The following is a 17,347-nucleotide window of genomic DNA, read 5'->3' as shown; positions in this document are numbered from 1 at the left end:
TCGTCGCTGTCGAGGATTACGTCGTCGCCCTCGTCCGTGGCTCCGAGTTGTGATCTCCTCGAAGGCCTGGCGCTGGCGCTCCATCTGCTTGCGGACGTAGTACGCCTTCGCCCTGTCGACGGGGGGGGGGGGGGGAGCGTCGGTGGCGAGGGTTTGTGCGTTCACCGGCGAGGGAGGTCAGCTTTTATAGCCGCGAATGGGCGGTGAGAGGGTTGCCGCCGTGTGCCGTGTGGCGGGACGCGCGTCACCGCGGTTTCACTACGCTGCCCATGAGGCATCAATGGAAAGCTGACCGGCGCGTCAGCCTTGGCATTGATTCCCGCGGGAACCGAGACGATGAGGACGACGAAGACGGCGAATCACTGACTCGGTGGGCCCAATTCATTTCGCGCCAAAAAAATGTTTTCCCCGATGCCCCCGGGCGGCCCAGCGCGCTGGGTTCGGCCTGGGTCCGCCCGCGCCAAAATCGGCCCAAGTCGACGAAAGGTGGGCTTCTGGGGGCACGACTGGGCCGATTTTTCGGCGCCGGCGACAGAAAAGGGCCTTGGGGGGCTTGTTGGGGATGTGGCTGGAGATGCTCTAATGACTCTCAGTTATTTCCTTCTCATTCCTTCCTTGCATGCAAGCTGCGTATTGATGATCCGAATAACGAAAAAAATAGTTTGCAAAGCAGTCATTAAATTTTACCTTAATACCTATAATTTGAGTTTGTAGTCTTGTAAGTTCTTCTTTTAGACAATGTAGCCTTGTAAGTATAAGGGAATGGAGGGAGTACTCGTCATTACGACCAGCCTAATGCCGGATCATCAATCGGTTATTAGCGTATTAACGAAAACAATAGTTTGCAAAACAATCCTTAAATTTTAACTTGGTACCTCTACCTTCTAAGTATAAGGGATCGGTTATTAGAGTCGGCCTGATAAGAAAACCAGCCATCGTTTTCCATATTGGCTAATTATGGATTAGTTGCCGATCCATTAGGAAACTCACAAGCGCGAAGACATCTCTAAACGCAGCACTCCAACAGAATAGAGGTCCCCTTTCTGAACAGAAAAAAAAAGATCTCCTCTCTGAGCTTTGACTCATCCTCTGTCTCTCACACCCGGGGAAGAGAGGAACGGCCGAAGGGAGATGGGCGGCTACGAGAACGGTGACTCGCCGGCGGCCGCCGCCTGGGAGGGCGGCGTGATCCTGGGCGTGGACGGAGGCACCACCAGCACCGTCTGCGTCTGCCTGCCGGCCGCAATGCCACCACCGGAGGCGCCCGGCTCCGTCGCCGTGCTCTCCCGCGCCATCGCCGGCTGCTCCAACCGTAATTCCGTCGGAGGTGCGTAGCAATCGTTGCCCTAGGTTCGCACAATTCGGGGGCGCTTAGATCATGCCCCGTCTTAATAATTGGATCCTGGGGCTTGATGATTGGTCCCCGGCTTGAATCCTGGTTATTTGGGATGTCGTTGCGTACCACTAGTCCTGCGTAACTGCGGCGAATTAGTGCTTAAATTGGCGAGAGTTTCAGGGATGTAGTTGAATTATTTCCATAATTGTCCTTCTGGATGTTCAGTTTTATTATGCGAACTTGGGCTCGCCTATTTTCACTCTACTGTCCAATTGTAAATCATGTTTGTTTATCAGTTATACGCTTTTCTACTTGTCAATCATCTGATGAAGTTGTTACCTGTGCTAATGATGATGCGTACAGAAGTTCGGAAAAAAATGGTATCTATAGAGTACTGTTGTTATTTTTACTGATGGTGAACACACACATATTATGTACGGTATTTGGGCTTGTATAAGTCCTAGAATCATACATAAGTTGTGTACGACCATCCTGCAGTGTAAAGTATGTTGTTCGGTCTTGGGAATGTCTTCTGAGTGATGCTTAATATTTTTCTCTTTGTATTATAATATGTGTAGCATCGCATGCTCTAAGTGACTAAGTCTTTGCTCAAAACATACTGATCTCTTTGTTTTTCCATCTTCCAGAAAACGCTGCACTGGAAACTCTAGAACAGGTCATGATGCAGGCCCTCACAATGGCCAACACTGATCGTTCTGCTGTTGTTGCAGTTTGCTTATCTGTATCTGGGGTGAACCATCCTTCAGATCAGCAGAGGATGCTGGACTGGATCTGGTACAGTTCTTTGTATACATTTCTTAAAATGTATTCCCCAGGAAGAAACTGATATATATATATATATATATATATATATATATATTTGTCCACTGCAACTACTTGATTTCAGTTCAGGGAGATTATAATATTTTCTGAATGCTTACAGAATGCTCAAATGGTTTAACCAATTTTTATGTGCATTCCTTATATTTTTCTACAAATGCTGTTATGATTTATGACTACCAGTGAATTTTAACTCGCCATTAGTTCATTGGCACATAATTTCTGAATGCCGCCAGGCAGACAAGGCATGTGCCAAATTACTCCTGTCATTGTTAAGTATGCCCTTTTGTTATCCAGCAACCTATTCCCTCGCAATGCCAAGTTTTATGTGGAAAATGATGCGGTGGCGGCTTTAGCCAGTGGTACAATGGGAAAGCTACATGGCTGTGTATTGATTGCTGGCACAGGAAGCATTGCTTATGGGGTCACTGAAGATGGAAAAGTAGCGAGAGCAGCTGGTGCCGGTCCTGTCTTAGGCGACTGGGGTAGGTGAGTTGCATTTTTCATGAAAACAGAGTAATAATGTAACTAACTCGCAAGATCAATCTAGTGCAATCCCCTGCAAGCTACTGTTTTTCGCTCAAAAAGTAATTTAATCAAGTGCTTTTGAACCATCATTCATTCTGTAGGGTTTTGACTGTTGGAATAGATATAACTATAAAAATTAACTTCAGTTGCCCTTTACTCTTTCCGCAGGAAGTTAATATATGATTTCTAATGAGGATGGGATGATATATGTTATTCATTTCTTGGAAGTATAGATCTTTATCTATGTAGGAATCCATAGTTACAAATCGAGCATGACATGTTAGACTTAGAGTGAACAGCCAGAGAAATTGTTAATCTGTGAAATGCACAAATATTGTACTCTATATTTTCCACATTTCGAACATTGTGAAACCCTTCAGTAATGAATGGATGCAGTTTGAAATTTTTGAATTATGACTAAGAAACCTATTAATTTGATCCCCATACCATAACATGTCACAAAGGAAAACATAGTTGACTTCATGTGTACATTAATGCAGTGGCTATGGCATTGCTGCACAGGCCCTCACAGCAGTAATAAAATCACATGATGGCCGTGGACCACAAACTAATCTTACAAGAGATATCATTAGGAAGCTTGAAATTTCTTCACCAGATGAGTTGATTGGGTAAGTCCTCTCACACATACTCTATATGTACAATATTCTATAGGCACCATCTTTTTCTTTTTAGGAACTTCTTCGAACTGTTGGCTGATTGTGTGGTAGCTGTTGTTCTGCATCTTACATTGTGTGGTCATGTGTTACTTCTTGCCAGCTGGAATGCTAGCTTAATCGCTAACAACTATATAACCACGATAAAATTTACTACAGATCATTTGTGTGAAAAACTGAAAATGTGTGCAGTATGATGACAGCTGCAATGGGCTAAATGTGACAACTGAAGATGGTGTGATATGTTGCATCAGTGTATACATAAACCTTTCCAGGCTTGCATGCTATTAGAGTGTTGAGCATTCTCATTTTGACTAGTATAATTGTTTTTCTTAATTTAAAGTTTACTCTGTGGTTGCTCTGAGCTTGCCGCATCCAACAAATGTTTTAAAACACTTAGAAAGATGGCACCGAATTGTACAAGGACAAAGTAATATTTTACTGGGAACTTAAATTTTTTTATGAGAATTGTCCAATGCTTTAGCTGATAGAACTACTGGGATCTGGAATACTATATATACTTGGTTGTCATTCAACTCATTTAAGTGTCTGGCACAGGTGGGCATATGCGGATCCATCTTGGGCCCGTATTGCAGCTCTTGTACCTGTTGTGGTATCTGCTGCTGAAGATGGTGACAAAGTAGCAAACACGATACTGCATGATGCAGTGCAAGAGTTGGCTGAAAGCGTTGTAGCTGTTGTTCGGCGCCTTACATTGTGTGGTGAAGGTAATTATTACATTAATTTTTTAGCACCATCTGCCATTTTTCCACCAGCTCTATGCTGATTATTCATGAAATGAATGTGGAAATTGCATCGTCGCAAGTAGCAGTATTGGGATTCCCATGGTAAACTATTAGCAGTCCTGTTGCTCTAGAAGATTATTCAGCACACTGCTGGATCCAACCAGTGAATCGTCTTATGCCTTGGATATATATTCTTTGTTGGATTATTACTGTACTGTCATTTCAAGATATGGTGCTGCATGCATGATGATTTAATATTTCCGAGATGCACCAAATTTGGCACAAAATGCGGGTTGTTAGAGGCTTATTGTTTTGTAATATCATGTTGTTAATTGTTTGACTGGTGGATTAGAATTGAAAGGAAAACATTATTGTGTATAACTGGAGGGCCTTTTTCACTGTACAGATGGGAAGGACCAATTTCCACTTGTATTGGTTGGAGGTGTCCTCGAAGGAAATAAGAAATGGGACATCAGTGGTGAGGTCATAAAATGCATTTCCAAAGTATTCCCAGGTGTCTGTCCTATTCGGCCCGAGGTCAGTATGAGAACTGATATACGCTGTTATGAAGTCTATCTTATTAGCCATTGCAATTCTCTGGAGATTGAACATTCTGAGGCTTTGGACAGTTTGGTATGCGTTCAGTTATGATATTGAAGTCCAAGCTTTTGTTTTGGTAGTTCTAGATGATGAATGACGCCTTTAGGTAAACAATAGGTAATAAGTGAACATCTCTGTCACCAAGAAAACTAAAGCCTAAAAGTACGAATAAATTTTCCACTGTTTAGGCAGCATGCATGGAGCCTGCCCTAACTTGTTTGGGACTGAAAGGCTTTGTTGTTGTTGTTGTTGTTGTTGTTGTTGTTAGGCAGCATGCATGGCTGAGCTAATATGGTTGTTTTCTAGGTGGAACCTGCAATTGGTGCGGCGTTGCTAGCTTGGAGCCATCTTCGTAAAGAGTCAAAGCTGCAAAATGGCAGCTGATTCCTAGCATTGGAGAATGATGAATGTAAGTTGGACAGCCTAAGTTGGATGGATTGCAAAACTAACGTGCATTCATTCTGTAAAAAGAAAAGAAAGGCGCATTCATCAGCGCCAATTCTGCTGATGTGTAAAGAATGATGTGGCGTTATAGTGTGCATGGGGAGGATATTATGTGATTGTACAATTATGATGTAAAGTTGTAGGCAAAGAAATGACCGCTGGATCTTGATTCTTGTTCTGACCTGTACTTGGTTTATCGTTGTACCGGCCAGTGTATCGTGGATATAGCCGCCCATTTCTCAAATGTGTGTTTTGGCCTGTTTGGTTTATTGAAATGCTAAAGCTTTGCCATTTTTGCATTTAGCAAGGAAAAAGGCGATTGCAAATGCATCAATTACATGTTCTACAGCCTCCTGCATCTAATTGAGTTGATGTTGGGTCTAAAATCTAGGAATATCTGCGAGGGTTTTTTGCAGAAGGGTTGAGTGACTCCTGGCATACCTCATGTGTTTATTTGGTCGTTTCCCAGGTTATTCGTGTTGGATGATCCGATGGATACGCAATTCCATATTCTGGTATTTCTTTTTTCCACAATCACCGTCGTGGCTCACTTGAGATAAAACTGCAAAATAGGTCATTTTGTCATGTTCGCGACGAAATATTCAAAAGAGAAGTGCTCTCTTTTCAGGTTGCGAAGCCCCGAAGGGGGTTGTGAAACCTGACATTTCTTCTGAAAACGAGATTGCATGGAAGGAACTACCAGTTGGCATCTTCAGCTTGTACACCTTAAACGAGAGCAGAAGTCTTTTGGATGCAATACTCGACTACTACTTTCTCTTAACGAAATACTAGATGACCTGTTGCGCCGAGGGCGAGAGAGAACCAAACTTCCAAACCATGCAAACAAAAATATTTAAAAACCAATTATAGGAGGGCGCTAGGCATCAAACTACTGAAAACTAGCATCCATCAGACTACTCGTAGACCGTCCGATAAGAAGTAGGGCGTTCCTTTGATCTGTTGATTTAAGCCTGAACGGAACTGCCGATCCTTGCTTCCTGGGATTGCTTCTGTCAATCATGTGGTGCCCTGATCACGTGGTATTAACTGCCGGCATGAATGGATTTAGGCCCCTGATTATGTGGTATTAACTGGCAGTTTGCGTGGGGACCTCGGTTATAGGAAACAGACTTAGTACTCCCTTCGTTTCTAAATATTTATCCTTTTAAAGATTTTAAATGGACTATCACATACGGATGTATATAGACACTAGTTTAATGCCCGTGCGTTGCCACGGAATAAATAAAATGACATACCAATTAAAAAACTTAGCTATTTCAGATCGAAATATGTATATGGCAACCGTGTGGCAGATTGCGAAACAGCCACACGCATCCAACGCCATCAATTCTCTCCTGATTTCCTTCCTTTTTCGCATGACCTCCCGATTTCTTTCCTTTCCCTCACGTCCTCCTCCGATTTCTTTCCTTTCCCGCACGTCCTCCCCGATTTTATCGAACACACCCGCTCGTGCCTTTCTAATTTTCGCAATCGTCATTTATGGCCCCACATGTCTTCTCGATTTTCAGCAAAAATAATGCTTAGACTAGGATTTGATCTTTGGTCTGCAGGTAATTAACAAAGGGAGCTAACCACCTCACCTATGACACTCATTGTTGAACATTCTAAGGGAAATACTGTTTTCGACATGTTTTTGCCTTTAATATGTTAGCACTGAAAAACTTTTTGTTTCAAGCATCATGGTAACTTTGATCATTGGAAATAAATTTGTTGAACCCGCCCCCCCGGTAATTTCTGTAAATAGCACGATAACATTCACGCCATAGACCTGATAGTTTAGATACAAACATCGTGATAACTTTAAGCATTGGGGAAAACAAATGTGAAAAGATACCTGATAATTTATGCGTAAATAGATGGTAATATACGCGGCGCATATCTGATAACTGAGGTAGAAGCACCATGGTAACTTTGACCGTAGGGATTTTTTTTTTTGAAAAGATACTCTGGTATCTTCTGTGTAAATAGCACGGTAGTATACCTCCCTCCCCTGGCATTTTGATGTGTAAATAGTATGGAAACATATGCACTGCGATAACTAAACACCATGATAAGTTTTTGACCCGTGGAAGGGGGGGGGGGCATTTGTTGCTGAAACATATCCCTGATAAATTTTGTGTAAATAGTATGGTATTTTAAGCACTGCAGGCTTGATAGGTTACCTAGAATCACCATGATAACTTTTTGCCCCGGGAAAAAGTTGTTCAAAACATCCCCAATAATTTTTGTGTAAATAACATGATAATATAAGCACCGCATAACCGATAACTTGCAATATAAACATGATGGTAACTTTTTTACCAAAGGAAAATATATAAGTTGTTAAAAGCATACACTTGCCTTGCGTGTGGGCCTCTTGGATGAACACAACACATGGCGTCCCACGGGAAAGTCACATGATGTTTAGTGTCATGAGGGGCACACGTGCTATAGGCGTGATAAGTTACGCAAAAACATCATGGTAATTTTTTACCTATGGAAAAAGCTACCGAAACGCACCCAGATTTTTAGGTGCAAGTACCATGATAATATACGAACCGTAGACCCGGTAACTCATGTACAATCCCCCATGGTAACTTTGACCGGGGAAGGTTGATGTACATATATCCTGATAACTTATGTGTAAGTACCACGGTATTTTACACATCGAAAACCTTATAATGTGTGTACAAAACACAGTGGTAATTTTGAAAGGGTGTAGTTGTTGAAGCATAGTACCTGATACATTCTATGTAAATAGCACGGTAAGTTATGCAGCACAGGCCTGATAACTTGCATATGAATATCATGGTAACATTGTTCTGAGGAGAAATCATGTGATAGACGTGAAGAAGTGGCAGTTTTCTAGGGGGTGAGCGTCCGAGATGTGCGGGAGAAGCAGGTTAAGCAGGTTTCTCAGGCGAGCCTGCGGGATCATTTGAGAAGAGGCGAGGTCAAAGAACGAGGAATCGTATGGTACTTTAAAATAAAATAAATAAAGGTGTTGCAGTTTTATTTATATGGCACACGTGTGTCAAATATGTATCTGTCTAATGTTGTGGCTTGATTTCCATCGAATACATATCAATTCCCTTTCTCACATCTTTCCTCCTCGACAACCACCACTCCTTGCATGAAGACAAAGTGTCATGTTTTTCCCGCCCCTCATTCCCTTCCACTTCCATGCTCTTCATTCACCCTCTTAACAAACCTAGTATGCAACACTTATCGCAAAAAAGTAGTGTTAAAGGGACTGAACAAAGTTGTTTTTCGACTCTGTAGTGTGCCAATCTTGTGGTTTTTCCCATCTGTATGATAACATGAAAAACTTCTCTTGCTTCTTACCTATTCGACTACCATGGACTACTTTGACCCTGATGATGATGCCTCTACGGCAATTAGAATATGGGTGCTCATAGATTAGCTTAGTTCTTGGTTACAAATTTATTTGCCTTGTAGGGTGGCTTCCCTACAAAGCACGCGAAACAAGTATTTTCAAATGATTTCATTAACCAAGAAGCTCAGCAGAGTCATTGGCAACCAAAATTGATACGAAGTCTGGGTTAGACTCTAGCCAGAATATAGAAGCCGTAGCCGAATGGTACCCAAATTTCGCTATGGCATGGGCAACAGAATTACATGAAAACAGCAAAAGATAAACTCATGCCTATCAGACGGTCGCCATGCAGGTACTCCTCACATTATGAGGTAGTACACCATAATCCGCCACATAAAAATCACCGGCATTGAGTGCTTGGATCAACGTCTGTGAGTCCGACTCCTGAATATGGGAGAAAAATAGTCAGAAACTGTCAGTAATTTATCCTTTCTGAATCATGTACTTACAAACCAGCCGAATGAAATAAACAAATTACTTTCCTTAGAACAAGTACATAATGTTTGTTTTTTGTTTCTATTGCAGTAGCTTTTGTACTTTTGAAAGAATTCATAGTGCTCCTGAGACTAACACCTTTTTTCCATTCATACTCATATAATTTCTAAAAAATAGAATTATATGTTTCAAATGTGAACGAATACCTTTGCAGATGGTATATATAATTTTTTAATTGTGTAATACAACAGATAAAAATAAAATAAATTAGCCAGGTAGGAGAGAGGAAGCACCACTATCTCATGGCCATACTAAAGTTCACATGATAGCTTTTTCATTTTCCTGTAAACTCAGAATATAATCTCAGATAAAGGCACTATAGAACAAGATCAGATTTTCTATCAATTTTAGCTAACCATTGGTACCTTCATTATAAGTACTAATTCAACTGCTCGCTTTGGAGCTAGAACTGAATTTTCGTAAGGGGGTTGAAAGAACAATGGTATCAACTATATATTTACCTGATATTTTACTAATCCTAATATATTATTGCAAATAGTACAATGGTGCTTGAGTTAAAATTTTGAACACAAATCAGGTGGCAATCAAATTATGTCATGTATTGAATTTAATTCAATTTATTGACAATTTACAGAAACAGTATGATATAAAACCTACAAGTAGGAATGTTGCGCCAGCTCTAATTGATTGCCTTTTTTTGCCTGAACTAATGGACTGGCTTTTGTCCCTGAGCTACTGTATTGTATCCACAACTACCAACAACAACAAAGCCTTTAGTCCCAAACAAATTGGGGTAGGCTAGAGGTGAAACCCATCAGATCTCGCAACCAACTCATGGCTCTGGCACATGGATAGCAAGCTTCCACGCACCCCTGTCCATAGCTAGCTCTTTGGTAATACTCCAATCTTTCAGGTCTCTCTTAACGGACTCCTCCCATGTCAAATTCGGTCTACCCCGCCCTCTCTTGACATTCTCCGCACGCTTTAGCCGTCCGCTATGCACTGGAGCTTCTGGAGGCCTGCGCTGAATATGCCCAAACCATCTCAGACGATGTTGGACAAGCTTCTCCTCAATTGGTGCTACCCCAACTCTATCTCGTATATCATCATTCCGGACTCGATCCTTCCTCGTGTGGCCACACATCCATCTCAACATACGCATCTCCGCCACACCTAACTGTTGAACATGTCGCCTTTTAGTCGGCCAACACTCCGCGCCATACAACATTGCGGGTCGAACCGCCGTCCTGTAGAACTTGCCTTTTAGCTTTTGTGGCACTCTCTTGTCACAGAGAATGCCAGAAGCTTGGCGCCACTTCATCCATCCGGCTTTGATTCGATGGTTCACATCTTCATCAATACCCCCATCCTCCTGCAACATTGACCCCAAATACCGAAAGGTGTCCTTCCGAGGTACCACCTGGCCATCAAGGCTAACCTCCTCCTCACACCTAGTAGTACTGAAACCGCACATCATGTACTCGGTTTTAGTTCTACTAAGCCTAAACCCTTTCGATTCCAAGGTTTGTCTCCATAACTCTAACTTCCTATTTACCCCCGTCCGACTATCGTCAACTAGCACCACATCATCCGCAAAGAGCATACACCATGGGATATCTCCTTGTATATCCCTTGTGACCTCATCCATCACCAATGCAAAAAGATAAGGGCTCAAAGCTGACCCCTGATACTGTCCTATCTTAATCGGGAAGTCATCGGTGTCGACATCACTTGTTCGAACACTTGTCACAACATTATCATACATGTCCTTGATGAGGGTAATGTACTTTGCTGGGACTTTGTGTTTCTCCAAGGCCCACCACATGACATTCCGCGGTATCTTATCATAGGCCTTCTCCAAGTCAATGAACACCATATGCAAGTCCTTCTTTTGCTCCCTATATCTCTCCATAAGTTGTCGTACCAAGAAAATGGCTTCCATGGTCGACCTCCCAGGCATGAAACCAAACTGATTTTTGGTCACGCTTGTCATTCTTCTTAAGCGGTGCTCAATGACTCTCTCCCATAGCTTCATTGTATGGCTCATCAGCTTAATTCCACGGTAATTAGTACAACTCTGAACATCCCCCTTGTTCTTGAAGATTGGTACTAATATACTCCGTCTCCATTCTTCTGGCATCTTGTTTGCCCGAAAAATGAGGTTGAAAAGCTTGGTTAGCCATACTATTGCTATGTCCCCGAGACCTTTCCACACCTCAATGGGGATACAATCAGGGCCCATCGCCTTGCCTCCTTTCATCCTTTTTAAAGCCTCCTTCACCTCAGACTCCTGGATTCGCCGCACAAAACGCATGCTGGTCTCATCAAAGGAGTCGTCTAGTTCAATGATAGAACTCTCATTCTCCCCATTGAACAGCTTGTCGAAGTACTCCCGCCATCTATGCTTAATCTCCTCGTCCTTCACCAAGAGTTGGCCTGCTCCGTCCTTGATGCATTTGACTTGGCCAATGTCCCTCGTCTTCCTCTCTCGGATCTTGGCCATCTTATAGATGTCCCTTTCACCTTCCTTCGTGCCTAACCGTTGGTAGAGGTCCTCATATGCCCGACCCCTTGCTTCACCAACAGCTCGCTTTGCGGCCTTCTTCGCCATCTTGTACTTCTCTATGTTGTCTGCACTCCTATCCAGGTATAGGCGTCTGAAGCAATCTTTCTTCTCTTTAATCGCCTTCTGGACGTCATCATTCCACCACCAGGTATCCTTATCTTCGCTTCTCCTTCCCCTGGACACTCCAAACTCCTCCGAGGCCACCTTACGAATGCAAGTCGCCATCTTTATCCACACATTGTCCGCATCCCCTCCTTCCTCCCAAGGGCCCTCCTTAATGACCCTCTCCTTGAACACCTGAGCTACCTCCCCCTTGAGCTTCAACCACTTCGTTCTAGCGACTTTGGCACGCTTATCCCGCTGGACACGAATCCGAAAGCGGAAGTCAGCAACCACCAGCTTATGCTGGGGTACAACACTCTCTCCAGGTATCACCTTACAGTCTAGGCATGCACGCCTATCTTCTCTTCTTGAGAGGATGAAATCAATCTGGCTAGAGTGTTGGCCACTACTAAAAGTCACCAGATGTGATTCTCTCTTTCTAAAGAGGGTGTTAGCTACAATCATGTTGTAGGCTAGAGCAAAGCTTAAGACATCTTCTCCTTCTTGATTCCTGATGCCATGGCCAAAGCCCCCATGCGCCCCTTCAAAACATGTGTTAGATGTACCCACGTGCCATTGAGGTCTCCTCCTATGAAGAGCTTCTCACCAATCGGTACACTCCTAACCATGTCTTCCAGGCCTTCCCAGAACTCCCTCTTGGTGTTCTCATTGTGGCCTACTTGCGGGGCATACGCGCTGATAACATTGAGAACCAAGTCCTCAACTACCAGCTTGACCAGGATAATCCGGTCCCCACGTCTCTTGACGTCTACCACTCCATACTTGAGGCTCTTGTTGATCAAGATGCCTACGCCATTTCTGTTTGCAGCCGTCCCCGTGTACCACAGCTTGAAGCCGGTATCCTCCACCTCCTTCGCCTTCTGTCCTCTCCATTTGGTTTCTTGGACGCAAAGGATATCAACACCTCTCCTCACCGCTGCATCAACTAGCTCCCGAAGCTTCCCTGTCAGAGACCCTAGTTCCAGCTACCTAAGCGAATCCTCCTAGGCTCGGCTAGCTTCCTTACCCTTCGCACCCGTCGAGTCAAATGCGAAGACCCTTGCTCATTTTCCACTACACCCGGGCGCCGATGTAGCGCGCCACTAAGGATGCGACGACCCGATCCTCGCTCACTTGCCACCGTATCCGGATCAAGATACGGCGCGCCACTTGGGGGGTGACGGCCCGGCCCTTGCCCACTTTCCACCACACCCGGGTTCCGATGTGGTGCGTCGCTGAGAGGGTTACGCCCCAACGAAAATCTTTTGGGTTTCATCTCCATAAGAGTGGCTGAGTTTTTACGTTGGCTCGCCAAGCCTATCACAACCCTCCTTTACCCGGGCTTGGGACCGGCTAAAGGAGGAGGGTTGTGATAGGCTTGGCGAGCCAACGTAAAAACTTATCCACAACTACCAAAGGAATGAAAAAAACTTAGGGTGACTGCTTACTTTGTAAACCAGGACTCATTGATACTGGGGGCATAATACAACCATTTAGTGGGGAAGATTAATATTGCCTTTTCCAAATTTCAGATCTGCAATGAATCAAGAGATGGATAATTGTTTACATCATTTTGATGTCATCAACCTTGGTATGGCCTACACTTTCAGGCTTTCAACACATATCACTGTAAAGTTAATTAATAGAAAAAAGAACATAACATTGCCTCATTATATTCTACTTCCAACAAGCCTTTCTCCTGACTCCATGATATCATCCTCGTCCACTGGTCCACGCTATTGCGCGTTAAGGTCCTCACTCTTTTGACCCTAAATTCAGACGCAACCAAGTTGCAGATGCCAAGTTATCACATAAGCCCCACTTGTGCAAAAGGTAACATATTAGACAAATTAAACTACTGGAAGGTGCAGAACCTGAGTGCTTTCATTCTTAGACATTACAGTAAAAATAAATGAATATAAGGCTAGAAAATGTATCCTATTTCTTTTCTTCATGAAGCTACAGTACATGTAAACAGTAACTCATGATATGATCTGGCAAAAAATAAGTTAGTCAGGTAATGTAGTTTTGAATGTGACAAATTCTCACGAAATCTACATACAAATTATACATAAGAGATATATTAGATTTCCTCCAGATTCTACATACTACGTGAAGATCATGGATCACCTTATGCTTCCCTGTGAAAGCTGGTTATGGCAATGAGAATTTCACTCCGATGGCTTGAGGTGAACTTCTTCCTCCAAAGGTGCTCCGATGGCAGACCATGCAATATATATGCGTTCTTCAGTGTTTGGATTTGAGCAGTGGCATCACCATTTAAGCATATTAATTTGTTAGAGATTATTTAATACATCACCGCCACCTAAATAAGACAGTGTTAAATATATTAGATCAGCTATAAACTAATGCACAGGATAGGCATAGTACTTGTACTAAAAAATAGAAGAAAATGAAGCAGAATAGCAAGAGGGAGAAACTAAAATCGAACTTGGTGGTTCCATCATGAAAGTTCTCTCAGTTCATGCACATTCCTCTAGAATGGACAGACGCCCCAATAGGTTGATGTAAAATCCCCGCCACCATCTTACATTATTAATTTATTGCTTTGAAACGTTGCAGTGTGCTACCAATTCTAGCTACAGATTCAGCAGGCTTTTACTAAGTTGCATTGATCTACCATTTTAAAAAATCTAGAGAGTAACTCACAAAGAAAGGTGCTCGGTCATAACAGCCACATGAGGAAAGTACTGGGCAAGATAACATATTTAATCCTGCAAACAAATACAAAAACATGGTTTCAAAGAAAGAATAAATGAAGCAAACAAATAAATGAAACAAAAAAAAAGACGCGTACAATAGCTGGAAGGAGTCTCCATGCTACAGCAATGATGAACAAGTCTGCCAAGCAGTAACGCATTTGGCCACCACACCAAAATTTCTATTCACTACAGCCAAGAAACCGCCGTCACAAATGTGATTATGTTGCCGCTGTTGATAGATACTACTCGCCCTCCTGCACGCTGTTGATAGATACTACTCGCCCTCTCTGAATTGCAACATTAGTTTTTCCTCCTTCATGCTGCAATTCAGAGAGGAAAAACTAATGGGTGTGGGCGGTAGGAATTAGAGGAGGGAGGCGTGGGAGGGAGTGGATCCAGGTCATCGTGTCCACGGGGTCTAGATCGACGCCTCCATGCATTGAACAGGATCAGCGTAAGAGGGAGGACATGTGGCATGGGAGGGAAAGCCCGTCAGCGGGTGAGTCGCTGCGCTGCCGGCAGTATGTAGCGCCGGTGCGTGGCGGCTTTGGGACGGGGAATGGTTTAATTTTTGAGTGGGCCGTCGACGACAGCGGTGGCCATGCCAGCTACGATGTCCATGTCGCACAGAAGGAGGAGACAACGATGAGCAGAGTGGTGCGCTCTCTCTCTCTCTCTACATCGCTCCTACCTATTTCTTCCACGGCTGGCAATGTCGCCACGCTCCTGTCTGGTCTCTCTCTTGCACGAATCAATAGAACGATTTAAGAGAATTCAGGAGAAGGGTTAGCACGTACAAGTTGGGCGGTCTCCCAGGCGAGCGAGATGGTGGACTGGACTGCACGACATTGGTGCCTTGCTCGCCCTCGATTATGTCCCCGTCCCCTTCCCTTCCACCACCACCTCCATGTACTTCTCTGTCTGCCGCCGGCTCCTCCTCCCTACTGCAGTACGGCTCACCGCCGGAGCATCGGGCATTGCGGAGAGCCCCAGATATTGGCGCCTGGAGAAGCGGTGGAGCGTGGAGAGAAGGCTCGGGTGAGGGCACGGTGAGGCGCCGGTCCGAATCGTGGGGCGGCGATGCGGCACCATCGACGCGCAGCAAGGGCTATCGCGAGGAACTTCGGGCTGTTTTCCCTCCGTGCTGTGTGGGGGATCGTGGGATGTATTCCAGGTCGAATCGGGAGAGATGGATAGGTCATGGGAGAACGTCGGGAGCGGTGGGCTGGTTTTTCAGTTTTCTTTTACCGTGAGAAGAGACAGATCGGGAGCGGGATGACGCATGGATAGGACGTCGAATCATCACGACGTTCAATCCTGCTTTAATAATAAAGATATTAAAAATGTAGATTCATTCATTTTATTTTGTATGTACTTATTTGTTGAAATCTTTATAAAAAACAAATATTTAAGAACATGTGATGTACCAAACATTATCTAAATTTGCATCCAATGCAAACAATACGTGCATCCACCCTGGTTTATAATCTCGTGTATTAGGACACTTTAAACAAAATTATATCATATTTCCATTCGTTGGAGAATTTGCTTCTGTGGTGAATGAAATCTGCTTCGATTTATTTGACATTTTATGTGTCATTTAACATGATATTTTGTTTCAGAAGCATCGCACGCAAAAAAAAGAAAACATCACACTATCTTGCTTGCATCAACTAAAGAATTTCTTTGAAGTCCCTTCCATCAATAATAAAAATTTTCCACATGTTTGAGAAGCATCACAATCTTATTTCCAACGACTATAGAATTGCTTCCAAATAAATATTATCTTGCTTCCATCAGAGAGAAAATATATCCAATCATAATTACACATGGTTCCAATTCGAATTTGGGGTTTGTTTGCAAACAAATTGCCGTTGTCAAATGGAGAGCTTGCTTCAACAGGAGAAGTCAAATTGCTTACATGCTACAAATTTTGCTAATTTAAAAGTGACCTAATCATCATGTGATGGAAGGTCTGATCCCTGGCGGAAACTTAGGTGCCCTTTCCCGAGGGCTTTGATCTTCTTCATTGTATCGTCCTTCGAGTTGTATACACTGAATGTGTGAGCCAGGGCGATCACTGCCTGAACTCGACTTGCCATTTCTGAAGTAGACGCATCTGGCCTTGATCTCTGGGCGCCCTCGTCGTCGTCATAGAAACCTATGTGAGAAATCAAAAAAATAAGAAGAATTGCTGACACAAATAAATGATTTGATGCTATCATGCAGTAGAAGCACATATATTTGATTTGAGAAATCCTAACGATTGTCAGCCAAGATCTTAGCATGCAAGATTTGGGTGTATACATTTAATCAAGCATACATTCACCCATCTGATGAAAATAGTTGTACGGAAGCAAAACATTCGAAATAAGAAACTTATTTGTTTAACATAGTACATCAAGAATGTTGGAAGCATGAAAATATGGGAACTCAACATTAGGGAACTAAATATGGAGCATATATCATTAATAGTTGATAAGAAAGTAAGATTGGTACCATCCTGGGTATGCATCTATTGTGTTGTCAATGTAAAAATTGAACCAATTATCGCTTAATGGATAGAAGAAAAATCATAGACGAACGAAACTAAATGTTTACTAACTAGAAGCACCGTGGTGAGAAGCAAAATTGCACTCACTTCATAGGTAGCATTACTTGGAAATACGGAAATTTGAAAAAAAAAATAGCCACCAAATGGGGACTACGGGATGCTAAATACATGAGAAATCTACATAACTAATATTGGTATGAAAGATAGAAAATTGAGAATGGATACAAAAAACTAAGCCTGGCAGCAAGGTGATGATGCATCTTCTATGCCGCCAACTTCCAAAATAGAACCGGAATTCTGTGGAAGCATTTTTATAGTCCCTTGAAACAAAATAATCACAATATAGAAGCACCTAGGTAAGAAGCTGGGAAATAATACCAT

General features: G+C 43.1%; 1 protein-coding gene and 1 long non-coding RNA gene across 3 annotated transcripts; one reads left to right on the top strand and one right to left on the bottom strand.

Moving 5' to 3' along the window:
• Positions 1-1,017: 1,017 nt before the first annotated feature.
• LOC125519781 (N-acetyl-D-glucosamine kinase-like) lies at positions 1,018-5,346 on the top strand. Of its 2 annotated transcripts, XM_048684550.1 has the most exons (7): positions 1,022-1,327; positions 1,984-2,131; positions 2,474-2,665; positions 3,205-3,333; positions 3,937-4,106; positions 4,531-4,661; positions 5,031-5,346. In XM_048684550.1, the coding sequence occupies exons 1-7, from the start codon at positions 1,132-1,134 to the stop codon at positions 5,106-5,108; spliced, it is 1,044 nt and encodes a 347-aa protein (XP_048540507.1). In that variant the 5' UTR covers positions 1,022-1,131; the 3' UTR covers positions 5,109-5,346. The 2 variants fall into 2 exon arrangements, with proteins under 2 accessions (XP_048540508.1, XP_048540507.1); XM_048684551.1 differs by lacking the exon at positions 3,205-3,333 and having other exon boundaries at positions 1,018-1,327.
• Positions 5,347-8,593: 3,247 nt separating this feature from the next.
• On the bottom strand, positions 8,594-15,672 carry LOC125519782. The gene is made up of 5 exons (XR_007288316.1): positions 15,210-15,672; positions 14,360-14,424; positions 13,820-14,015; positions 13,138-13,458; positions 8,594-8,949 (listed from the first exon to the last, which is right to left on the bottom strand). It is a non-coding gene; the product is annotated as an uncharacterized LOC125519782 (long non-coding RNA).
• Positions 15,673-17,347: the final 1,675 nt, after the last annotated feature.

This window comes from Triticum urartu, chromosome 7 (assembly GCF_003073215.2).
Source record: "Triticum urartu cultivar G1812 chromosome 7, Tu2.1, whole genome shotgun sequence".
In the NCBI taxonomy this organism is placed as follows: Eukaryota; Viridiplantae; Streptophyta; class Magnoliopsida; order Poales; family Poaceae; genus Triticum; species Triticum urartu.
This window is presented reverse-complemented; position numbering and strand designations above follow the sequence as displayed.

Bases quoted from the DNA above. Each gene is read 5' to 3' on its own strand.
- LOC125519781 (XM_048684550.1), top strand. From the start codon at position 1,132: ATGGGCGGCTACGAGAACGGTGACTCGCCGGCGGCCGCCGCCTGGGAG. The intron at 2,666-3,204 runs GTGAGTTGCATT...ACATTAATGCAG, and splicing joins GTCTTAGGCGACTGGGGTAG to TGGCTATGGCATTGCTGCAC. The intron at 4,107-4,530 runs GTAATTATTACA...TTCACTGTACAG, and splicing joins CCTTACATTGTGTGGTGAAG to ATGGGAAGGACCAATTTCCA.